Source organism: Lemur catta, chromosome 1, assembly GCF_020740605.2.
Source record: "Lemur catta isolate mLemCat1 chromosome 1, mLemCat1.pri, whole genome shotgun sequence".
In the NCBI taxonomy this organism is placed as follows: Eukaryota; Metazoa; Chordata; class Mammalia; order Primates; family Lemuridae; genus Lemur; species Lemur catta.
In genome coordinates this window covers 75452451-75479243 of record NC_059128.1, presented here as the reverse complement: position 1 = coordinate 75479243, position 26793 = coordinate 75452451, and the positions used below count along the sequence as shown (strand labels likewise).

The window sequence follows — 26793 nt, the reverse complement described above, 5'->3', positions numbered from 1 at the left end:
TAAAATAATGCAGGCAAGTATCAGACCTCTCCAACATGAGACTTATGGAATAAAAACAAAGGCCACAGGAAAGCCATGATGTATCTTATAACATTTTCCATTAAGTTGAAGGACAAATAAACTCAATCATCTGAATGTAGGACCTCCTTTTCAGTTTTCAAATCTTAAAAAGCAATAGAAACTGATCACCTCTACCCAGTGCCAAAAAGATATGGCGACCCTATCTTGAAATATTCAGTTTACACTAGAATAACTACCATAAACAACACATTCATCACAAATAACTACTTTATTAGCAGCCTAACAATCAATCTACTTACTCAGCCTCTGAAGTACTTCAGATTCCAGAATTATCTTGAGTTAGTGTTAGCAGTAAAAGACCAAGCAAGTAAATGGTGAAGGGCTGATGGCTTAGCAGGCCTTGAGCAAGACTCTAACAAAAAACAAATTCTTACATGAGAGTGTTCAAGCATAAAACTTAAAAACCTACTTCTGATTGATGGGAGAGTTGTACTGACAGAGAAGAAGAACCTATGCAGAGACCCATTCCTTTTGCTACATACATAGCTCAGGCATTTTATTTTACCATTATTCAGAAGTGAGAGAAGGGTCAGGTCTCCCCAGCTTCAGCTCTCTTGGAGACATAAGATTGTCCAATAGACAGCTGTTAGACCTGAGTCAATCCCAAGGCACCATATCAAAGGCATTTCATACCTCTCCTCCAAAACTATAGAGAAATCAGATAGAGATTAATGCACTCCAGAAGGAATAAACATTTCAGGTCAGTCTGTGACTACTGTTTATACTATCAGAAAAGCTGATACAATAGCTGTTTTTCCTGGAAGCCTTTTCCTGGCAGTCACAACAGGAAGAGGCCTATATAGAACTCCAGCAGGTAGTCCTCTCCATTAGGCTGCAGCACATAAGGTTTATCACCGGGGAAAAAACAGTGATTCAGTCTTTGGCATCTCCCACTCCATCTGCATTTATGGCAAACATAGCTTCAGCTTCAGGAAGACAAGGAGAGTCGTAGATTTTGCAGATTCTAGTTTCCCCTCTTCCTTTTCTCAGGTACAGTCTGACCCAGAGAAACAGACCAAAGTACCAAGTTATTATAACTAAACGATTCCATTCCTGACTTTATTTATGATAGAGCTAATCATTTTTTAGACATAATGCTTTCCAGAAGGACCCTGGGGATACTTCTGTACTGTATTCCCTAGTGCACTTCCAAACTGGAGGAGTCCATTTCTGCCCTGCCCCATTTCTGAGTGGGTTGTCTCTATTGAAACAAACGTTTTCCTTTAATAACCAGGGTGAGGCATATCAATTATTCATATTTATTCTTCCATACTTGTGAGTTAATTCCTTTATGAACTAAAAGCAAACACCTATCCCAACCAGAGCATGACAATTAGATTTAACAAGAATTCCTAAGTATCTAATTATATAACAGTAGCTTTAACAGGGCTGAATTGGAAATGTTATATCTTCATGTCTATTTCACAGTTAATATGACATTCCAAAAAGAAGCATCTATCCCATCACTTTACCTGGTTGTTGACGCGTGGGCAATGATGTTACCTCCAATAGGTTTTTTTGGATCTGCAGCAAACATGGCTGCTCCATCCACTTGGGCTACCACCTGGTTGGTGATTACCACTGCTACACCAAACTGATGGGGAAAGGATCAATGTCAATTTTGTGCCACAGACATTCCAAGAGCCCTAATGTTGCCACCATTTTCTTCCACAAAGCAACGAATAACTAACGTCTCTCTTCCTCCTTCCTCTCTAACTGATAAGCTTGATGATACCAGGCACTGATGTTCTGGTCTCCTAGCAAGGCTCCTGGAATTCACAGTCACTGAAAGTAGGCAGTCTCAGTCTCTACCCCACAACTTACCTCATCAGCAAGTCGCAGAAGCATCCGCAGAAACCTGGCCAAGTGCATCTGCCTGGCTGAGAGCTCACCTCGGCCGGAATAGTCTGTTCTATAGAGGGCGGTGGCACTGTCTACAATAAGCAGTGCATACCTACATGGAACAAGGATTGTCTGAAGCCTGTGTCTAGCCTATGTCAGAGTTTGCTCATTCCTCACCACCCTAAAATCTCATATTCATAGTTTCACTTGTATATAGAGGTTTTATTAAAATAATTGTATAGCATTCACATCTGAGACACTGTTTAACAAATTAAGATTTCCAGCAAGTTCAAGTAGATCATGGATTCAATTTTTAAATAGTGACTTGACTAAATCACAAAGTAAGAGTGTCAAAATAGGAATTAAACTTAAATCTCCCCATTTCTAATTCAAGCTACTATCAGTTTGGCCAAACAACCTTTACAAGATTCAGGGTAAGGTCTCCAGCAACATATTTAGTGTCTTGTACTGAGCACATACCTAGATTCTACCATCATGGCTGACGCCTGATAAAGGAGCTGGGTCTGGTGGTCTGTGTTGAACCCTCGAGCATATGCTACATTATCCAGGACATCACTGCCAGAGAGGCCGTATCTAGAAGAGAGGAGAGAACAATTGTAGGCTGTACACAGAACTCAGGCAGATGAGAAATTCATCTCTAACACTTAAATTATCTGGCTGGATAGGTAAGAAATGGTATTGACAGTGGTTTCAGGGCCAAAGAATATAATTCCTTTCTCTTAGGAAGTTCAGGCAAGACATATATACAGAGGCCGGGCGCGGTGGCTCATGCCTGTAATCCTAGCACTCTCGGAGGCCGAGGCGGGTGGATCATTTGAGCTCAGGAGTTCAGGACCAGCCTGAGCAAGAGCGAGACTCCAGCTCTACTAAAAATAGAAAGAAATTACCTGGACAACTAAAAATATATATAGAAAAAATTAGCCGGGCATGGTGGCACATGCCTGTAGTCCCAGCTACTCAGGAGGCTGAGGCAGGAGGATCACCTGAGCCCAGGAGTTTGAGGTTGCTGTCCTGGGCAACAGAGTGAGACTCTGTCTCAAAAAAAAAAAAAGTGTAGTTTACTCTTTATAAAAAAATATAAAGAAAGCATATATACAGAGATAACCGGAACAACCACTTTGGAGTAGATCTACCTGGCAAGTCATCAGGATAAATCAAATCCATTCTTTATTCATTTTTGAGACAGGGTCTTGCTCTGTTAACCCAGGCCAGAATGCAGTGGCATCATCATAGCTCATGGCAACCTCAAACTCCTGGGCTCAAGTGATTCTCCTACTCAGCCTCCTGAGTAGCTGGGACGGACTACAGGAATGTGCCACCAGGCCTGGCCCAAATCTATTCTTTGAAGACTCCTGAACTAGAATGAGAAATTTCCAAATATAAAGAAATAATATTATCCTGGAAAAACCAAGGGCAATGACAGAAGTGGGACAAATAAAAATAATCATTCAAAAATCAATTAAATTCATGTAAAATGTATTCATATTAAAAGACGACAAATTCTTTCAGAGAAAAGACTGGGCTGGGCCTCTTACGTACCTAGTAAATTCTGAGTAAATGTTGCTGAATGAAGCGTTTAGCCAGAACCCAAAGAGAGAATCATGTACCATCACTTTAACACAAGTAATGTTTTCATAGCTCAGTAGCAAATTTGTCCAAAGGATATGTGTATGTTGGATTTTTTTTGTTTGTTTTACCTACAATACACAAAAGTCTGGGGGTTTTTTGTTATTGTTTTTTTCCTGACAGGATCTCACTGTCACCCAGGCTGGAATGCTGTGATGTGATCACAGCTCACTACAGCCTTGAACTCCTGAGCTAGAACGATCCCCCTGCCTTAGTCTCCCAAGTACCTAGGACTACGGGCACATGTCACCATACTTGGCTAATATTTAAAATCTTTTTTAGAGATGGGGTCTTGTTGTGTGGCTGAGGCTGGTCTTGCACTCCTAGCCTCAAGCAATCCTCTTGCCTCCTGAGTTGCCAGGACTGCAGGTATGAGCCTCCATGCCTGGCTCCATAACACTATTTTTCTTTGAGACAGCGTCTTGGTCTGTTGCCCTGACTAGAAAGCAGTGCCATCATCATAGCTCACTGGGGCCTCAAACTCCTGTGCTCCAGCGATCGTCCTGCCTCAGCCTCCCAAGCAGCTGGGACTACAGGCGTGCACCATAATGCACGGCTAATTTTTCTATGTTTTGTAGAGACAGGGTCTTGCTCTTGTTCAGGTTGGTCTCGAACTCCTGGCCTCAAGCTATCCTTCGGCTTCAGCCTCCCAGAGAACTAGGATTAAAGGCATGAACTACTGTGCCCAGCCATGTTTTGACATTAATATTACCTAAAATCGTTACAGTACAAAAATATAATAGTAACTCCTTCATGTAATAGTTCAAAGGAGAATGTTTAAACCAAATCCAAATGTGTTATACTTCTTTGAACTATGTTCTAGGTTCATGATTCTATCATGGGGGTAAGAAGATGAAGTGAAGATAGAGTTTTATCTTATGATCCCGACTAAATAAAATGTCAATGAGGAGATAAACATTTTCTCTATTTAAATCATGGTGTTAAGGTAAAAAACAAGATACAACAGGCCTTAGTACTGTACTGCACAAGTCTTCTAGTTTTGGTTTTGCCTCAGGGAATGCTGATATAATCTTCTATCAGGAAGGGAGATGATTATCTTTTTGCTATCAGAACACTGAAAGTTTACCAGAAAAACAAAGAGTTATCCCAGCTTTTCCTTCAGCAGCACTCACAAAAAAGACTATGGGAATCTCTGCGCTTAGGTTCCAGAAGCAGGATGTGAAATTTTCAATTCCCACAGCTTTGAAAAAGTTGGCTAGAAATAGCATCCTCTCTCACAGTGTTTCTTGAACTTCCTTAAAGATAAGAATAATCTGGAACACCTGTTAAAAAACAAGTTCCTGGACCAATATAGACTTAATGAGTCATAATTTTCAGGGAAGAGGCCTGGTAGTTTGTGTATTAACAAATACCTCAGGTTATTCTTAACATGTAAGCTTAAAAAACTCAGCTCTATCACCCTAAAGGGATTCTGTCACTCTCTTACAGTACTTAAAAGAACTTTCATAAAAGGTGGTGATTTTATAGCTAGCAATGGTGGCCATGGTTCTCAAACTTCAGCAAGCATCAGATTGCCTGGACAGCTTTTGTTAAAACAGACTGCTGGATCCTGTCTGACGTCTTTTTTTTTTTTTTTTTTTGAGATAGAATTTCACTGTTGCCTGGGGTAGAGTGCCTTGGCGTCAGCCTAGCTCACAGCAACCTCAAACTCCCAAGCTCAAGCGATTCTGCTGCCTCAGCCTCCTGAGTAGCTGGGACTACATCTACAGGCATGTACCACCATGCCTGGCTAATTTTTTCTATATATTTTTAGTTGTCCGGCTAATTTCTTTCTATTATTTACTAGAGATAGAGTCTCGCTCTTGCTCAGGCTGGTTTTGAACTCCTGACCTCAAGTGATCCTCCACTTCGGCCTCCCAGAGTGCTAGGATCACAAGCATGAGCTACCATGCCTGGCCCTATCCGAAGTCTTTGATTGCCTCTGGTTCAGTAGACCTGTAGTAGGGCCAGAGAATTTGTATTTCTAACAAGTTAATGCTAATGCTGCTGTTCTGAGGACTACATTCTGTGACTGCCTGAGCTGTGAAGGTGAGCCAATATTCTTCAACGGGGCAGGGCAAAAGTTAATCAGTGAGGGCTGTTCTGTTATGAATCAAAATTATTTTAATAGATATTAACTTAAGGAGGCCTTGTAACTTTCTCACAACTATAATTTAAATGTAATATATATAAACAGAAATTCAACTATAAATTTTTTTCTTGATAGGTAGACCGGATTAAAAAATTAATGAAATTTCTATTTAAACACATTTTTCTTTTTGTTGGCAAAATAGCCACAAATATGGCCCTAAATTAGTAAATATTAATTCACTCATTCGCAAATACTAAATGCACTTTTTTAGGGCTTGAGGATACAGTGGGTGACCAAAACATTGTCCTTGTTATCATGGCCTATATTCTATTATACTATCTCATCTATCCTATCTGAATAGTTCTGTATGTTACTAGACAAAGTCTCAGTGACTCTGTCGAAAAGGAAGTCTTTATTTTCTTTGAGACAGGGTCTCACTCTGTTGCTTGGGCCAGAGTGTACAAAGTGCCATGGCATCAGCCTAGCTCACAGCAACCTCAAACTCCTGGGCTCAAGCAATCCTCCTGCCTCAGCCTCCCGAGTAGCTGGGACTACAGGAATGAGCCACCATGCCCGGCTAATTTTTTCTATATATTTTTGGTTGTCCAGCTAATTTCTTTCTATTTTTTTTGGTAGAGACAGGGTCTCGCTCTTGGCTCAGGCTGGTCCTGAGCTCAAATGATCCGCCCGCCTCGGCCTCCCAGAGTGCTAGGATTACAGGCGTAAGCCACCATGCCCGGCCTATTAGTGTACTTAAAAGTGTGAACTCTGTACAAGATTGCCAAAAACAATTTCGGGAGGGCAGATACAGTTCAGTATACACTCTTCAGAAAACTAACATCAGGTTGAGTAATTCTTTTTCCTTGACAGGAATTTTGTAGGCAGAGGCAAAGGGTTGCAATTATTGTGCCAACCTAATTTTATGTACAACCAATGAGCTGGACTGCTCAAATTATAAGCTGGGAAAGAAAATTTGATTATACAATTATAAAACTAGAGAGAATATTCTCCTGAACTTAGCCAGGCAGTTTCCAACTTGAGTCTGACATCTCAACATGCAATGTAATTCTTTTTTAATCACTGGGTTTTAGTAAAATGTATGGCAAGAACTAATTTACCATATTTGACCCTAGACAAGGGAAAATAAGTAAAATAATTTTGAGAATTTATTTGAAAGCTGTATTAGATATAGAAACTTATCAATTCTTCACCAGCTTTAATGATGTATAATTAATATACCATAAAATTGACCTGTTATAAAATTCCATGAGTTTTAGTGACTTTGCAGTTGTACAACCATGATCACAATCCAATTTTAGAACATTTTCATCACCCCTAAAAGATCTCTCAAGTCCATGTGCAGTTACTCCCCATTCCTACCCCCAGTAACCACTGTCTACTGTCTCTTAAGATTATCCCCTTCTGGAAATTTCATATAAACAGAATTATACAATATATGGCCTTTTGTGTTTAACTTCTATCATGCAGCATGTTTTGAAGTGCTGCAACATGTATCAGTACTTCAGTTTCTTATTTCTGAAGAATATTGCATTATATGGATAAAAACATTTTGATTATTCATTCACCAGTTGATAGACATTTGGGTTATTTCCTGTTTGGAGCTATTGTAATGATGCTGTAAACATCCACATATAAGCCTTTGTGTGGACATGTTTTTACTTCTCTTGGGTACATAACTAGAGTGAAACTGCTGGGTCATGTGGTAAATTTAACTGCTTAAGAAACTGCCAAACTATTTTCCAAAGTGACTGCATCATTTTATACTCTCATTAGCAACTTATGAAGTTTCAGTTTCTCCACATCCTCCCCAACATTTGTTACTGTCTTTTTAATTATAGCCATCATAGTGGGTGTGAAGTGGTATCTCACTGTGGTTTCTCTTTGCATTTCCCTAACGACTAATGATGTTGAACATCTTTTCATGTGGTTATCAGACATTTGCATGTCTTCTTTTTGGAGAAATATCTATTTAAATCCTTTGCCCATTTTTAAATTGGGTTGTCTTTTTATTGTTGGGTTACAAGAGTTCTTCCTAGCCTGTTTTGATTATTATTGTAGCTTTATAGTAAGTTCTAAAAGAGGTAAGTCTAAGACCTATAATTTTGTGGGGTTCCCCTCCCTAAGAATGCTTTAGCCATTCTGGGTGCTTTGTATTTCCACATAAATCTTGTGATTAGTTTGTCAATTTTTGCAAAAAAGTTTGGTAGAATTTTGACAGAGATTGTGTTGAATCTATAGATCAATTTGAGAACTGCTATTTTAATAATATTGAGTTTTCCTTTCCACAAATGTGGAATGTTTCCCTTTATGTACATCTTCAATTACTCTCAGCAATGTTTTGTTATAGTTTTCAGCATACAAGTCTTATTCTTCTTTTGTTAAACTTATTCCTAAATGTTTTCTCTTTCATGCTACTGCGAATGAAGTTTGTTTTCTTCATTTTATTTTTGAATTGTTCTTTGCTAGTATACAGGAATACAGTGGGGAATGAGGAAAATAAATAAATAGAAATACAATGAATTTTTGTATAGTGACATTGTATCCTACAACCCCGCTAAACTAATTTAGTTCTAGTTTTTTGTGTTGATTCCTTAGGATTTTCTACACACAGCATGCCATCAGCAAATACTTCTTCCATTCCAATCCCGATACCTTTCATTTAATTTTCTTGCCTGACTACACTGGCCAGGGCCTTCAATACATTTTGAATGTTAAGTGATTAAGAGTGGACATCCCTGTCTTGTTCCTGATTTTAAAGGGGGGAAACCATTCACAATTTTATCATTAAGTATGCTAGCTGTAGGTTTTTTGTAGATGGCCTTTATCAGAGCATCTGATAGATGTCCTATCCATTATTGAGTGTGGGATACTGAAGTCTCTATCCATTACTGAAAGTGAGATATTCATCCCCAACTATTATTGCTGAAGTGTCTATTTTTCCCTTCAATTTCACCAATTTTTGTTTCACATATCTTGGGGCTCTGTTGTTAGGTGTGTATGTTTACAATTGTTGTATCTTCTTGATGAACAGACCTTTTAACTATAAAATGTTCCTCTTTGTCCCTAGTAATATATTTTTGTCTTAAATAAGTCTATTTTGTCCGATATTAGGATAGCCACTCAAGCTCTTTTATGGAGTATCTTTTTCCATCCTTTTACTTTCTGAAGTGTTTCTCTGGAAGACAAAGGATCTTGTTTTTTAATCCAGTCTGACAGCAACTCATAGATTGTTGACTAAAGAATGCCTTTTTTCCACCAAGGAAGGTCAATCTTATGAACCACATATATAACTTTGGGATGTGGAATAATAGAAGAGACATTCTTGAGCCAAACTAACCCTGCCAAATCACTATAGTGACAGATGCAACCATACTCTCTTGTCTAAATCCAGTAACCTACCTCTCAGCCACTGCTAGCAGCCGTTCTGGCCTAAAGGTACCCTCGGTGTCAATGTACATGGCCTTTCCTTCACCTCCACCCCGGTCAATCGGAAGCTACGGACGACAAAAAACAGTGGAAATGAACGCTCCATTTCTGATAAAGCTGACCAAGTTCCTCATGACGTCTCTATAATTTCTCCCAACCCCAATAAGGCAAAGGGAAAAAAACACTTCAAAATGACAATCAGAGATAGGCAGGAGGCATTCCCTTCTGACAGAAAAATAGCCAGTAGTAGATGTAAAGTTCATTGTGCCTCATAGCACATGCAGCTATAGTCTTGTCAGAACTGGATTGCTTAGAAACATAGTCCAAAGTAGGGGATAAAATTCTATAACTGCATGCCAATACAAGATTGATCAATCAAAAACACAAACATTTGGAAGACCTTTAATCAATAACGGACCCTAATCCAAAACCCAATTAATTTTAGCGTGTCTAGACCAAACTTATACTTCACTTTACTGAGCAGAGTTCATTCCTAAAGGTTACAAAATGGGCTTGTCAATGCCCCAGAAAGATCTACAGCAAGTTTAAAGTGTGAGCAAGAAAGAAGAATAAAAAGGTGTTTGCTTTGCTCCTATATAGAGATGCTAAAAATGAAGAAAGGGAGAAAAAGAAAAAATAAGGAGTAGAAATTAAGAGTTAAAAGGAAAGAAAAGAGAAGAATATGGAGTATAATGAAAACCGTCTCATGAGCCACTCAGGGAAATGTCTGCTTTAGGCTATCCATTCCTTGTCAGATACCTTTGAATCCTTGTACAGATTTTAAGTGAATAATGCTAAAGGGTAATTTCCACTTTAGAAATCTACTCTGGAGCCATAATTCACCTTTACATTCTGACGGAAATCACCTAGAACTGCAGTCCCCAACTCCTGGGCTGAGGCCCAATACCAGTCCGTGGCCTGTTAGGAAACAGACTGCATACCACCACCTGAGCTCTGCACCACCTCCCCCAACCCATGACACCCTATCCCCGCCAAACCTTGGTCCGTGGAAAAACTGTCTTCTATGAAACCAGTCCCTGGTGCCAAAAAGGTTGGGGACCACTGCCCTAGAACATTTTACATTAAAGGACTGGTAGCACGGAATTTTCTTTCTTTTCCTATTTTTTTTTTTTGAGACAGAGTCTCGCTTTGTCGCCTGGGCTAGAGTGAGTGCCCTGGCGTCAGCCTAGCTCACAGCAACCTCAAACTCCTGGGCTTAAGCGATCCTACTGCCTCAGCCTCCCGGCTAATTTTTTCTGTATAGATTTTTAGCTGTCCAAATCATTTCTTTCTATTTTTAGTAGAGACGGGGTCTTGCTCTTGCTCAGGCTGGTCTCGAACTCCTGACCTCGAGCAATCCACCCGCCTCGGCCTCCCAGAGTGCTAGGATTACAGGCGTGAGCCACCGCGCCTGGCCTCTTTTCCTATTTTTTGAGAAAAATTTTTACAAAATTACAAAAAACCTGTATGCTTGTAATAAAAAGTCAAACAATATAGAATAAAAATTGAAAATTCTTGTTCACCGTTCTCCATCTTCCAGAAGTAACTTTCCAGATCATTTTCTATGCATTTTCATATAAACAGCTTTTATATGTGGTTCTGTCACTATGTGACCTTGAGAATATTGTTTCCTTTTCTGTAAAATGTAGATAAAACCCACCTTATGCGATTGTTTTAAGAATTAAATAATTCAGGCTGGACCAATGGTAGTAGGTTATCAGAACTTATTAACATTAGTGTCACTAAAGTTGGTATACAAGCCCCCACTGTTAAATTTGACTGGCTTTAATTTAAAAAAAATTAATTCATGTAAAATGTTTACCACAGTGCCTGACATAACCAAAGTACTTTGAAATCATGATGTCCCCAACCTTTAGGTCACTGATTTTAGTGTATACTCAGTTATGAAAGGCTTTGTTTATTTGGAAAGGAAAAAATGTCATCTTTTGGCAGGTTGGCAGACAAAATCTTTCATATCATGGGAATCCACGGAAGGAGCAAAGGACAGGTATATAACAAAAGGGGGCCCTGACTGAGGAAAGATTTGGAACCATTGGTCAAGAGGACAGAAAGCAGAAGTTGCCTCAGTTTCTTAGAGAGGAAGAAATCTTGACACTCTGAGGACTAAGTTCCCAGGAAATAAGATAAATGAGGTTTCCCTTTCTCTCACCTTCTGCTATCTTCAGTGCTATCATGAGGGGATTCTTTTCCGACTGGGTGGGCCTCCTGGGCTGAAGGGAGGCCATAGATTGGGCACAGACAGGCTGACTGACGGCCAGGGAGCAGACAAGGTCCCAGGGTACTGTTGGGCCAGGGGCAACCAGGAGCCAACTCAGGGGCATGGACTACATTCTCTGTTCTCTAGTCTATTTGGTTCCCTCCACTTTGCCCTCCCAGTGCCTCTGCAGACATCTTGTGTTATTGGGCTGGAACATCACCACGTTAGCTGTTCTTAATAACTGCTTAGGACCATAATTTAACTTTTCTTCCTGTTTTACAGTGATGTAGGTTGTTTCTAACTTTTACTATTTTAATAATGCTGTGGTATAAACTCTTTGTACATTTATCATTGGATACATGGGAAACGTTCGGTAAGACAAATTTTCTGTCAAAGGATATATGCTTTTAAAATTGTTATTTATATTAAATTGTGTGCTCAATTTAAAAATTACTCTAGTACTTTGAACAAGCATAGGTTGTTCATTTTTGTAATCTAACTGTAGCTCTCAACTTTACATAACTTCATTATTAGAGATCTAACACATACTGGGGTTTCACTCAGTAAGTTGAGAAAATCTGAGCAATGAAAGCAGATAATGTTTAGATTTAAGTATTAATCTAACATCCTCTCTATAACTCTGGTTCCAGCTCTTAGGCTGGTGAAATATAATCCTTTCTATTATTCAAATTAGCATTCTTTTTCTTGGGGAAAAAAAAGTCAAAGATATATATATAGTTCTTCAGCCACTTGTAAATGCTATTTTTATAAAGAGGCTATATTTACTTGAGAATTTTACTACACAGTTTATTGTTGATGGACATTATCTAACTACTTAATAACATTCTCAGGCTAGGATTCTATTTGTACAACTTTAGAGTGTAAGCCTGATATGCTGAGTTCCCGTGGCAACTATGGATATCGTGTACTGTACTCTAAATATTTATTCCACACGAATCTCTGTCAAAACAACATAGAGAAACATTTCTATTTAAAAAGGTCACACATCATGTCAAATAACCCATGTCAGGGTGATATTTTAAACAGACATCTTTTCCTTTAGCTATCAAATTTCTGATGGAGCTCAGGCAATAGCTATATCTTCCACCTTTCCTCTTCTCAGTGCTTCCTCCCTGATTATCCTAAAAGTTCTCTTACGCACCCCCCAACCCCAAACGTTTTCTTCCTCAGAATTATTTATGAGCAGAGTCAACAATGGCTTAGGTCCATTTGATACTGAAATCCTAACTCAGCTGTCTGATAAAATATAGGGTAACACTTTGGCCTGCAAAGAAGGATCAGTGGAGCAATCAAAGAAAGAAACACAAAATGACAAGTGAGAAAGGAAAATAAGAAAGGCTATGAAGTGGGGTCACTTGACGTTAGATAAAACTTAAAAAAATTTTTTTTGTAGAGACAGGATCTCGGCTATCAACATTGCCCAGGCTGGTCTCTTAACTCCTGGCCTCAAGCGATCCTTCCACCTTAGCCTCCCAAAGTGCTGGGATTATAGGAGTGAGCCACTACACCTGGCCTAGATAAATTTTTATTCATAAAGAACCAGAATATTTCTTAAGAGATATTTCTTAAGAAATGGCACTCACAACCTCAAAACAAAAGTGGTAAATGATGGACATATCTGAAAATAATGAGATACTTTCTTGGGTGACTTGAGAAAATCAGTCTTGTACTATTAGTCTCTGTAGAGACATATGTTTTACCATGCAAGACACAAGGTCCTAACAAAATCCACATCTTTTATGACATGTACCAACTTTAAAAATAGCACAGCATTACATCAACGTAATAAATTTTTGGTAAAGAACTATTTAAATCCAGAATAAATTCTGAAGGATATAGTTCTTAACTTTTTTATAAGAAAAAACACAAAAGAGAACAATTTATATTTGATTTGTAAATTTATAACTGAGTTTCAAGAACTTTTGTTGTTTTGTTCAGAGCATAAGAACTCACACCAGAATGGAAAAATACTAGGAAGCTTCATTTATCATCATGAAATTTGGAGGCAAATTTCATTTCAGCTATTCTTGAACTCCATCAATAAGTTGTGTCCATGGTAGAAGTGACTATAATCTATATAGATTAAAATAGTGCCATTTTCTTCAAAATACCTAAAATTATAATAAAGCCTCAAAGGAATATAACAGAAGAGTTGAACCATGGGCATCAACCAGGTTCTAGGTACTGTGTGGACCAGCCACTCACAGCAGTATAATCTTAAAGCCAGAGAATGTTGGGACTCACTCAGAGTAAGAAAAGGGCTCCCCCTATTACTGCTTGAAGTTGTAGAAGAGGGAAAAGTTTGTTAGTTTTCTCTTCTGTATACTACTCCTTCTTTCTCACATATCTTTCATTTCCAGAGATTCCATTGTTAATTCTTTATATGACTTCATTCTACATTTCTCAATAGTATTAGACATTTTCACTTGGGGTTTGTCACTTCACACCTACCATCTCTAAAGTTGAAGTCATGTTTCCATAAAAACTATCTTCCCCTCCCAAACACTTTTTAGAGTTTACTATTAATAAACTGTAATACATTGTTGGGCTGGGGTGTATTTTTTTTTTAATATATGAAAGGAGGTGGTGAGGAGGGGGGTTCAATTTTCTTTTTTCTGAGAGTCTCACTGTGTCACCCTGGCTAGAGGGCAATGGCATCATCATAGCTCACTGTAGCCTGAAACTCCTGGGCTCAAGTGATCTTCCTGCCTCAGCCTCCTGAGTAGCTGGGATTACAGGTGTGCACCACCACACCTAGCTTATTTTGCTTTTAGTAGAGATGGGGTCTCACTCTTGTTTAGGCTGGACTCGAACTCCTGAGCTCAATCGATCCTCCCGCCTCAGCCTCCCAGAGCACTAGGATTATAGGCGTGAGCCACTGTGCCTGACCTGAGTGTATTTTTTAATTGTCTGTCATTAAGTGCTGCATTTTACATTTTCTTCCTATATCCTTTCAGGGTCACCATTTTAATTTAGTCCTGATCAGTTAATGGCTTGTAATAATCATATATCAAATATCCCTAGCTCTACCCTTCCCTTTCAAATCCATTCAACAGGTTGCTACCACAATATTTCTGAAAGTTTTGCTTATGCTGCTCTTCTAAATAATCTCTACTCTTTAAAAAATTGTTTGAACCTCTTACCCACACTCAGGACCTTCTAAAATGTGGTCTTGATGTATCTTTTTAAGGTTTATCTCCTATAACTTTTCTACATAAACCCTGAGCTGGGATTATTTATTGTCTTCTCATACATTATGGCCTCTCCATCCCCAGTACTTCTGTTCATCCCATTCTGTATAGTTAAACGCTTTTAATTTCCTTCCTCCCCAACCTTAGCATTCTTCAGGAGTCTTATCTAGTATCTTTTCTCCATAAAGTAGTCCATAATCCCTCTAGGGTAAAATAATTCCTCTCCCTTTCTTAAACAGTTAAAGTATTTCCTCTATACCATTCATTTTACAATATATCAGGGACGCCTTTGGACATCTATTATCTCCATCCATTCAAGTTATTTATTGAGCGTGTACTAAGTGCCAAGCACTGCCTTAGGTACTAGAAATACAATGGAGAACATACTAGCTATGGGCTCTACCTTATGAAGTTTTAAGAGCATGGGCTCTGAAGTTTGGTTTGATTCTAGTATTTACTACTTACATATGATACATTACACAATTCTTTTTTTTTTTTTTTTGAGACAGAGTCTCGCTCTGTTGCCCAGACTAGAGTGCCATGGCATCAGCCTAGCTCACAGCAACCTCAAACTCCTGGCCTCAAGCAATCCTCCTGCCTCAGCCTCCTGAGTAGCTGGGACTACAGGCATGAGCCACCATGCCCGGCTAATTTATATTTATATATATGTATGTTTTTAGTTGTCTAGCTAATTTGTATTTTTTTAGTAGAGACAGGGGTCTCTTGCTCAGGCTGGTCTCGAACTCCTGAGCTCAAAACAATCCACCCGCCTCGGCCTCCCAGAGTGCTATGATTATAGGTGTGAGCCACTGCGCCCGGCCTACATTAGACAATTCTTTAACCCACTATGTCTTTTTCCAAATCCACCCATGAATGGGAGTATAAATAAGGGAAGAAGAAACTGAAGGGGCCCAGGGAAGGCTTTTTCCCCCAGTGGAGGAGATACTAGACACATTTGTATATTGAGGGGGACAATCTACTACAAAGGTAAAACAGAAAATGGAAGGAATAGTCCTTGACAAGGTGGCAGGAGATAATAACAAGATCACATTAATAGGACAGGACTTTGAGAGGAAGAGGAACACTTTCTTCATTGTAACCTGAGATAAGAAAAGACGGGCACAAATGTAGATGGAGTTATAGATTTGATGCAAAGAACACGTTAGGTCATTGGCTGAGAGTGAGGGTTGAAGAAGGGCATGGTGGTTTGAGGAGAGGACAAAGTATACCTGACTGGCAAGGCACACCTAAACGGAAAAACTCAGTAGACTGATTTGCAAAGAAGTACTGAATGTTCACCCAAAGTTTGTCATCTTTATTTATTTTTTTAATTTTTTTTTAAAGGTTCAGAACAGCACCATCAGTCATCTCTAAGTTAAAATGAAGTCAGTCACCTTTATGATATTATGATTCTTCTCCAATATAATCAGTAATTTAGGAACAGGTACTAAGAAAATAGATGGAATTAAACTAAGGTTGTCATCTTTTCAAGTGGATATGTGCTGAAGGTATATGTAAGGGAATTACTTTAATGATGAGTCATAAAATCTAAACTAATGAAAAAGAGAGCACATAAAGCCAGCAGAAGCCTGGTACAGTATTGGAAATCAATAATTTAAAAGGATTGGATATCAATAATCTGGAATTTTCTATAATGTGGAGGAATTTTGCAGTAGGAGTCTATCTTATAGCCATTCTTGGGGACAGAAAAAGGGCCTTTTTTGTCCATCCTAACAGATGCTTGCAAATACCAGGAATCAACTAATTCTTGCAGATTTGATTAACCAGAACCCCCACAACTCACCTGGCATGTTACAGCCAGTGTATGACAGATCTGGGTCTTCCCAGTTCGAAATTCTCCAAACATCTCTGTGATAGATCCAGTCTCAATTCCACCTAAAACAGCAATAAGAAACACATCTTAGTGCAACACAAATGTTTAAGAACCATAATCATAGAAATATTCTTGGAGCTCATCAGAAAGATGTTTATATAATTTGGAAAACCAATTTTCAACAATAACTTTTGAAAAACTTATTTTGAAATAATTATAGATTTATGGAGAATTGCAAAGAAAGGTACAGGGAGGTTCCATGCACCCCTCATCCTGTCTCTGCCAATATTAACATCTTGCGTAACTATACTATTAACAACAGAAAACTGACATTAGTGCAATCCAGTTTGTTCATATTTCTCCTGTTATATATGAACTCATTTGTGCAAATGTATAGTTCTATGCAATTTTATCACATGTGTAGCTTCATGTAACTACAACAATCAAGATATAGAACGGTATCATCACATGTCAGTAAGCAGCAATTTAAAAAGAATTATAGCTGGGTGTGGGGGCTCATGCCTATAATCCTAGCACTCTGGGAAGATAAGGCAGGAGGATTCCTTAAGGCCAGGAGTGCGAGACCAGCCTGAGCAAGAGAGAGACCCTGTCTCTACTAAAAAATAGAAACATTAGCCAGGCATGGTGGCACACACCTATTGCCCCAAATCCTAGGGAGGCTGAGGCAGGGGGATCGCTGGAACCCAGGAGTTTGAGATTGAAGGGAGCTATGATAACGCCACCACACCCTAGCCCAGGTGACAGAGCAAGACCCTGTCTCACAAAAAAATAAAAAGTAAAAAAAAATTTTTTTTTTTTTGAGACAGTCTTGCTCTATTGCCTGGGCTAGAGTGCTGTGCCGTCAGCCTCGCTCACGGCACCCTCAAACTCCTGGGCTCAAACAATCCTCCCGCCTCAGTCTCCCAAGTACCTGGACTACAGGCGTGCGCCACCACACCCAGCTAATTTTTTTCTATTTTTAGTAGTGACGGGGTCTTGCTGTTGCTCAGGCTGGTCTCAAACTCCTGGGCTCAAGTAATTCTCCCGCCTCGGCCTCCCAGAGTGTTAGGATTACAGGCGTGAGCCATTGCACCTGGCCAAGAAAAAGAATTATAAATAATCTAATTCTGGGGTCCTCAACCCCCAGGTTGAGGCCTGGTACCAGCCCATGGTCTGTTAGGAAAAAGGCCCAAGAGCCATCTCCTGAGCTCCACACCACCTTCCCACAACCATGGCACCCTACCCATGCCCCACCTGGTCCATGGAAAAACTGTCTTCCACAAAACCAGTCCCTGGTGTCAAAAAGGTTGGGGACCGCTGATACTAAATGTTTCTGATGTTCCTGGCGTTGTGCTATGGATTTTATATATCATTTGATTAATTACAATAATATATAATGTAGGAAGTTCTTTTATCCTCATTTTGAAGCTAAGAAAACTAGGCATAGAGATATTGAATAACTTTCACCATATACTATAGCCAGTAAATGCTGGGAGGGGGGAAGATGGGAGGGCTAACATTCAAAGTTGAGTATGATTCCTGAACCCACGCTATTTTGTATCCCCTAAAAAACAGAAAATTTGAAAATTAGCTGGGTGTGGTGGTGTGCACCTGTAGTCCTTGCTACCTGGGAGGCTGAGGAAAGAAGATCACTTGAGCCCAGGAGTTTGAGACTACAGTGAGCTATGATAATACCACTGCACTTTAGCCCCAGTAACAGAGAGAGAACCTGAATCAAAAATAAGTAAATTAAATGAGAGAAAATTTGAGAGTTCAGAGAACTTCCTAATACCTGAACATGTGGAGAATCCTGGAAGACGGTGCACCTGGCAAGGGCATGGAAGCTACACACTCCTTCCCTTATACCTTGCTCTATGTATCTTTTCATCTGCATCCTTTGTAATATCCTTATAATAAACAAAGAAAGGGGTTCTCCCTATGACTATGCTGCCCACACTGTTTTTTTTTTTTTTTTTCTGAGACAGAGTCTCACTCTGTCACCCTGCCTAGATTGCCCTGGCGTCAGCCTAGCGCACAATAACTTCAAACTCCTGGGCTTGAGTAGCTGGGACTACAGGTGCATGCCACCTGTATTTTTTTCTATATTTAGTATAGACAGAGGAGTCTCACTCTTGCTCAGGCTGGTCTCTAGCTCCTGAGCTCAAGCGATCCTTTCGCCTCAGCCTCCCAGAGTACTAGGCCCACGATGGTCTCGATTTCCTGGCCTCAAGCAACCCTCCTGGGTTAACCTCCCAGAGTGCTAGGATTACAGGTGTGAGCCACCTTGCAGGGCCTAATTTTATTCAGCAGAAGTCTTACTTCTTCAATGTGGCTATTTCCCTTATCTCTTAATCATACCTAACATGTAAATCCTACCCAAATATTTTAGTTTTGTTCTATGACTAGATGCTTTGCTAATTAACATTCACAACATAGGACAAAGGATTACCATACCTTGAAGTAGTTTGTCAAGCTCTTTGGAGCCAGTAGTAATCTGTATGATCTCTGATCGCCTTTGGTGGAATTCAGTTGCAGTGGTGAAACCCATCGGAACTAATTTAGCTGCCTCAGCCTGGGAAAATAAGAAATCTTAAGTCGACAAAACAATAATAAACAAGAACGAAGCATACAGTGGGAAAAGGAAACATCTAACAAAATTGCCAGAGTGATTTCTCTTCAGAAAGTCATCAAAAAGGATAATCTAATCCAGAGACGTCATGAAGATCAGTTTTTTTATTTGCCAAGAATACATTCATGTAGTTTAAAAAAGAAATACTATAGATCCACGCATATGTGCCATGCCTGATTTATCACAAAAACTTGAATACAGTATATATTTATACTTTCATTTCCTGTTCCACCAAGCACAGACTATATGTTTTCACTTTCTACTTTGTAAAATAAGGACATTTGCCCTTCTATCTTTTCTCCCTCCATGTCTACTTCCCATCTCTATCAGCTATACCTTTCCTTTTACATTGTCAAAGTTGAGACAATCACATCCTACTTTACAATGACAGATAAATCTGCTATAATAGGACTATGGGTTCATTCTAAAATTTAAAAATAAATGCATTCACAAATATACAGAAATCAAACCACCCACTCCTATATAACCAACAAATCAAAGAAGTCACTAAGGAAATTAGAAAACACTTTTTCCATGAATGAAAATGAAGACACAACATATCAAAATATCTGGCATTAACAAAAACAGTTCTTAGAGGGAAATTTATAGCTATAAACACCTATAGCAGAAAAGAAGATCAAGCCTGAACATGGTAAGACCCCATATCTACAAAATATAGAAGAATTAGCTGGGCATGGTAGCACATGCCTCCAGCTACTTGGGAAGCTGAGGCAGAAGAATGGCTTGAGCCCAAACAGTTTGAGGCTACAGTGAGCTATGATGATACCATTGCACTCTAGCTCAGGTAACAGAGCAAGACCCTATTTCAAAAATAAATCATAACCTGACCTTCCACTTTAAGACACAAGAAAAAGAAGAGCAAACAAAACATAAAGCAAAACAGAAGGAAGGAAATAAAGGCGAGAGTGGAAATTAATGAAATGGAGAATAGAAAAATAGAAAAATGAATGAAATCAAATGTTGGTTCTTTCAAAAAAAAATCAACAAACTTGGCCGGGTGCGGTGGTTCACCCCTGTAATCCTAGCACTCTGGGATGCCAAGGCAGGCGGATCGTTTGAGCTCAGGCGTTCGAGACCAGTCTGAGCAAGAGGGAGACCTCGTCTCTACTAAAAAAATAGAAAGAAATTAGCTGGACAACTAAAAATATACAGAAAAAATTAGCTGGGCATGGTGGTGCATGCCTGTAGTCCCAGCTACTCGGGAGGCTGAGGCAGGAGGATCACTTGAGGCCAGGAGTTTGAGGTTGCTGTGAGCTAGGCTGATGCCACGGCACTCTAGCCAACAGAGACTCTATCTCAGAAAAAAGAAAAAAAATCAGAGAACAGCTGAGTAGTGGGTTTGTATTATTCTCTAAACTTTTACATATACTTAATACTTCATTTAAAAACTCATTACATAGCCCAGCACAGAGGCCGAGGCAGGAGGATCACTTGAGGTCAGGAGTTTGAGATTAGCCTAAGCAACACTGAGACACCATCTCTATTAAAAACAGAAAAATTCGGTTGGTCCGAGTGCAGTGGTGTTTACAACTAATTGATCACAACCAGGTACAGATTCCTTTGTTCCTTCTCCACTCCCACTGCTCCACTTGACCAGCCTTTAAAAAAAAAAAAAAAAACACAGAAAAATTAGCTGGGCGTGGTGGCACATGCCTGTAGTCCCAGCTACTTGGGAGGCTGGGGCAGGAGGATTGTTTGAGCCCAGGAGTTTGAGGTTGCTGTGAGCTAGGTGGATGCCATGGCACCCTAGCCCAGGCAATAGAGTGAGACTCTGTCTCAAAAAAAAAAAAAAAAAAAAAAAAAATCATTACAATGTTTGCATTATAGATAGCTTTGTAAATATAATTCACTGTAGAACCAAACGGTATGCTAGAAATACAATTACTTCTCTAAGGTTCCAATATTATGTCTCTCAAAGATTTCCACGGTCAAATTCAAATGAATTCCTTTTCTTCCATGCCAAAAATTTCAAATCATACTTCACCTTTCCTTGCTTTATATCTGAACAATGTCTTTTTGTCTAGCATTCTGTGAATTTATCATTTGTCAAGTCTTCCTAACCTCTCAATCTTACTGAGCACCTCCTCACTTTCTACCAGAAGATATGCTTTCCTTCTCCAAACTGGACTGTCTACTTTCTAGGCTAGCTATTGTCCTGGGCCTTCCTAAACTGGGTATCTGAATTGGAGCCACTCTAATCGAGATTCTGTTTTCTGTCCTCATTTTAGTAAAGTATATCCTCAAGTAACTTCCTAAGAGTAGGTGACATGTTCTGAATCCTTGCATTTCTGAAAATGTTTTATTCTGTCCTAACACTTAAGTAACAATATTGGCTAGGCAAGGTGGCTCACACCTATAATCCTATCACTCTGGAAGGCCAAGGCAGGAGGACCACTAGAGCTCAGGAGTTCAACACAAGCCTAAGCAAGAAGAACCTGTCTCCACTAAAAATAGAAAAATTAGCTGGGTGTCATGGCATGCGCCTGTAGTCCCAACTACTCCGGAGGGTAAGGCAGGAGGATCACTTGAGCCCAGGAGTTTAAGGCTACAGTGAGCTGTGACTGTGCCACTGTACTCTAGTATAGGCCACAGAGTGAGACCAAGTCTCAAAACAAAAACAAACAAAAAAGGCAAGAACTACCAAACCCTGGGACATAAGGCATAGAATGGCAAGTAAAATAAAAATATTACACAAAATATCCATGTTGAATCTGTCATTGTTATCATGGTATACCAAGAGAACATAGCTCAACAAAAGTCAATTATAATTACATTAAACTTTGAAAATGTGGAAAATGCCACAGAAGGAATCTGGTACCTTCTGAGTAAATTATTTTAGTCACAGTATCTTTCTCTCTCAACCTTTTTTTTTTCTTTTTGAGACAGTGTCTAGCCCTGTCACCTGGGCTAGACTGCAGTGGTGTCATCATAGCTCACTGCCAAGTTCCTGGGCTCAAGCAATCCTCACACCTCAGCCTCCTGAGTAGCTAGGAATACAGTTATGTGCCACAACGCCCAGCTAATTTTTAACCATTTTTGGTAGAGAGTAGGTCTCAAACTCCTAGCCTCAATCAATCCTCCCGCCTGGGCCTTCCAAAGCATTAGCATTACAGATGTGAGCCACTGTGCCCAGCCTCAACCATTTTGGTTTATTTTCTGAAAGTGTGCCAGGCGTGGTGGCTCACACCTGTAATCCTAGCACTCTGGGAGGCCCAGGCGGGAGGATTACTTGAGGTCAGGAGTTTGAGAACAGCCTGAGCAAGAGCAAGACCTCGTCTCTACTAAAAATAGAAAAAAAAAAATTAGCCAGTCAACTAAAAATAGAAACAAAAATTTAGCCAGGCGTGGTGGCTCGCACCTGTAGTCCCAGCTACTCGGGAGGGTGAGGCAGGAGGATCGCTTGCTTGAGCCCAGGAGTTTGAGGTTGCTGTGAGCTAGGCTGACACCACGGCACTCTAGCCTGGGCAACAAAGGGAGACTCTGTCTCAAAAAAAGGGAAGAACATAAAAACTTCAGAGAATTGAGGCAAAAAATAAGTACTGCTTACATTCTTACCATCCAGAAATAACAATGTCAACATTTCAGTATATTTATCCCCAGCACGTGGTCTCTATATACGTATATAAATATACACATTTTTAAAAACAAAAATTAAATATATATATGTTTTATTAACCTGCTTTCTTATATCAGGAACATTTTCCTTTATCAATAAATATTCTTCCAAACTGTTTTAATAATGCATAATAATGAATAAATTTCTAAGATCATCATATCTAAAAAGACAAGGTACCCACCAGTCACTGCTGGTGGGAGTGTAAACTGTCAGTCAATTTTGCAGTGTATATGCCAAATCCCATGATACTGGAATTTTCTAGAAAAAAATCTGAATTTATGAAAGGAGGCATATACAAAGATAAGAAACTAGTAACACAGTCAGTTCTAGAAAGGGGAACAGGATGACAGGAGAATGACTGATGGAAGGAAGAAGAGCACCTTTTACTACTTACCCTTTTGTACTATTCCCACTAAGCCCTCCCTAGGTCAAATATATAGTACTTATGCTTACCAGAATTTTATCAGCTTTGGCTTCACTAATTCCCTTAATATTTATTAGCTCCTTCTTTGGTGCGTAGGCAACAGCCTCCACAGTATGGAATCCAGCTTCTTCCAATTTCTTCACATCATTGGCATTTATGCCACATTGCTGTAAGTGAAGAAAACCATGGATAAATTTAAGCTTCAGTTCTCTCATCTGTCTAAAGCAGATAATATGCATCCTACGTATTTCACAGGTGTTTGAAAAATTGTAATACAGTCATCCCTTGGTATCCGCCAGGGGATTGGTTCCATGACCCCCCAGCAAATACCAAAATCTGTAAACTGTCAAGTCCACTATATAAAATGGCATAGCATTTGCATATAACCTACATACATCCTCCCATATAGTTTAAGTCATCTCTAGATTACTTACAATACCCAATAAAATGTAAATCCTATGTAAATAGTTGTTATGCTGCATTTTAAAAATTTATATTATTTTTTATTGTTGTATTGTTATTTTTTATTGGTTTTTCCCAAATATTTTCAGTCTGTAGTTGGTAGAATCCACTAATTCGGAAACACATGGATACAGAGGGCCAACTGTATTATATGTAAAAGCTGAGAAGTGTACCCTATATGACATATTTAATAAATTATCAACTTTTTTTAAAATCACACCCAGTAGTTTTAAACAAGCACTATGTCATGTACTAGGGATTGGGATTAAAACAGCAACTCCAAACCTTTTATGAGTGACTGCAAATGACCTTTGAGAACTTGGACCCTAAAAGGCCACTTTAAACCAGTGTTTCCCAACGCTTTCTACAATAAGCACACATTGAAAAGGATACTTTTACACTACGCTAGGGTAAATGGATAAGGCTACCCCCAGAACTGAGGGACGCACTACCTTGGCATACCCATACTCTTTTTGTTGAACAATGACTGGAAAGCTCTGCTCTCACAAATGACATTAAGAGTGGGGAAAACTGGCCAAATGTGGTAGCTCAAACCTGTAATCCTAACACTTTGGAAGGCTGAGACTGGAGGATCACCTTGAGGCCAGGACTTTAAGACCAGCCCAAGCAACACAGAGAGACCTTGTCTCTACAAAAATTTAAAAAATTAGCCGGGCATGGTGGAGTGTCCCTGTAGTACCAGCCACTCGGGACACTGAGGCAGAAGACTCACTTGAGCCCAGGAGTTTGAGGTTGCAGTGTGCTAGGACTGTGCCACTGCATTCCAGCCTGGGTGACGTAGCAAGACACTGTCTCCAAAAAATAAAATAAAATAAAATAACCACCAGCCTGAGCAAAAGTGAGAGCCTGCCTCTACCAAAAATAGAAATAATTAGCCGGGCATGGTGGCGAACACCTGTAGTCCCAGCTACTCGGGGGGCTGAGGCAGGAAAATCCCTTTAGCTCAGGAGTTTGAGGGTGCACTGAGCTATGATGACGCCACTGCATTCTAGCCTAGGCGACAGAGTGAGACTTTGTCTCAGAAAAGTTATGATTGAACTGTCAAAAGTTTATCACAAATCCATTTAAGTAACTTCTAGAGTCTTAAATCTTAGTTTGAGATGCAAGGAATATGCAAAAGGAGACAGAAGAGCCAAGCCTTTCTCTCTTACTTCTTTCACCCCAAATCAGCTACGCTCACAGTGGGACTTCTGCACAATGGGCAAATAATACAAGGCCCCAGTTCTGGTGCTATATGGTCTTGTGCAGTCTTGAATCGGAGCGTGGCTTTTATACCTTAACAACTCCAAGCCCTGCTCCCTGCCAAAGACAGCTGTCAGCACAGATTGGGTCAATGAGGGGAAGGTGCGCTCTCTCTCCCCTCTGTATAACTGGTCCAGACCACTGTAATTCCCTGGACAGCATTTTCATACCTGGTGCAAACAACACAGAGACTGCACTGTGGGATCCTAGGCCTAATTTCTGACAATCCAGGTTTTAGAAAAAAAATTGATAAAGTAGGAGGAGAACTGTTGACAAGAAAGGCCTGGCCAGACATTTTTAGCAACAATCTTAAGTGTTTCCACAGGATCCTTGATAACCCTCCTGGAAACTATTGACTTGGGTCTTGACCTTAGTGGTAAACCTATGGTTTATGTAAAAGTTGTGTTATTTCCCATTAGGCTACTTCTACAACTAGGTAGAAGAATCTAGTACAGCATTATAATTCCAAAATTAGCAACTAAGCACATACCTCTAACCGTGAAATAGGCTGTGGGCCAAAGCTTTCTTCTTCCAGTGAAGTATCTGCATTTGCTTCAAGCTGCATAGCCATTACTGAAAAACACAGATGGCCATCAGTATGAACAACAGACAAACAAGGTGGGGGTAAGTACAGAGCTGCAAGCTTACTTTTGCAATAAAAATCTCTGAAGAATTACTGTATAAGCTTTTGCTCTAATCACTGACCTACCCACAGCAGGAAAAAGAACAAACTTGTCATCTAGACAGCTAGCTAGTTGTAGCGGAAAGACTTTAGGAAGAGCCAAGATCATTCATTCTACTTCTTAAAAATACACACCTTGGCTAGGCGCGGTGGCTCACGCCTGTAATCCTAGCACTCTGGGAGGCCGAGGTGGGCGGATCACTCGAGGTCAGGAGTGCGAGACCAGCCTAAGCAAGAGCGAGACCCCGTCTCTACTAAAAATAGAAAAATTAGCCTGGTGTGGTGGTACATGCCTGTAGTCCCAGCTACTCGGGAGGCTGAGGGAGGAGGATCGCTTGAGCCCAGGAGTTTGAGGTTGCTGTGAGCTATGACAACACCAGGGCACTCTAGCTGGGGCAACAAAGCAAGACTCTGTCTCAAAAAAAAAAAAAAAAAAAACAACAAAACCCAAAACCAAACCTCACTTCGGATCATTCCCTAGGCATCACATGAATGGTTTTCCGCATTAGATGATGCAAATACGATTTTGTCAATTGGAGGTTGATATCTTATAATCAAAAGAAGGTGTAATGTAAAGAAGACTGACTAGGAATCCGGAAACCCGGGTTCTGACATTAAAATAGCTGTGACTGCACCTCTCTGGATTTCGACTTCCTCGCCAAAACCCATAAAATGGGTGTTGGACATGAAGGTCTATAAGGTTTCCCCCCTCTAGCTCTAAAGACTGAGGTCTGCTTGTTTTCCACAACGAGCTGTGTTGGTCGGTTGGACTCGGGCAAGCCCTGCTCCGCCCCACCATTTCCGGGTTCCTCACTTGGCGCAGAGGCCCCCAAAGCCTACTGCGGGAGCACGGGCGGGGCCGGGGCCCGACCCCGCTAACGCGGACGAGCCGCGGCGGCGGGAAGGGGCCCGGCCTGCGCCTCTCACACTCACCTCGGCGGGCAGCACGGCTCACTCGTGGGGGCCTAGCGCTCCGAGTTCAGTCCGCCGGCCTGGCACGCGCCCAACTCCGCGCAGACCCCCGCGCCCCGGCTTGCGCCCCACTTCTCTACTCCTTTGTCCTGGCCTTCTGCACACAACCAGGCGAGTTTCGGCTCCTAAATACGCGCCTCGGGCAGCTCCTCCGTTCTCCTCAGGACGCGAGCTCCGGCCGCAGCGCGCACCCCGTCCGGCGGCTTTCGGAAATCCCGCCAAAGCCTCTCGGGCAGGGCCACGCCGCGTCAACGTAACGTCTCCCCGCCCTTCTGGGATCCGCCCTCTAGCCGCTTCCGCCACGATCGCAAGCCTAAGGATAGGCTCAAGGACCTTGAGCCTGCAGGATAT

The 26793-nt window shown here is 40.4% G+C and overlaps 1 protein-coding gene across 1 annotated transcript; it reads right to left on the bottom strand.

Annotated features, from left to right (window-relative positions):
* Positions 1–270: 270 nt before the first annotated feature.
* Positions 271–26793, bottom strand: RAD51 (RAD51 recombinase). The gene is made up of 10 exons (XM_045534741.1): positions 26404–26793; positions 25279–25361; positions 23093–23230; positions 18828–18945; positions 16344–16435; positions 9083–9177; positions 2404–2517; positions 1906–2035; positions 1554–1675; positions 271–1078 (listed from the first exon to the last, which is right to left on the bottom strand). Exons 2-10 carry the CDS (start codon positions 25357–25359, stop codon positions 955–957), a joined length of 1014 nt encoding a protein of 337 aa, XP_045390697.1. The 5' UTR covers positions 25360–25361; positions 26404–26793; the 3' UTR covers positions 271–954.

What these genes read in the sequence shown, in the direction of transcription:
- RAD51 (XM_045534741.1), bottom strand. Translation starts at nt 25,359, where the DNA reads ATGGCTATGCAGCTTGAAGCAAATGCAGATACTTCACTGGAAGAAGAA. An exon ending in GCTTGACAAACTACTTCAAG is followed by an intron (nt 16,436 to 18,827) that starts GTATGGTAATCC and finishes TTGCTGTTTTAG; the next exon opens with GTGGAATTGAGACTGGATCT. An exon ending in TTCTGCGACTTGCTGATGAG is followed by an intron (nt 1,676 to 1,905) that starts GTAAGTTGTGGG and finishes TTTCCCCATCAG; the next exon opens with TTTGGTGTAGCAGTGGTAAT.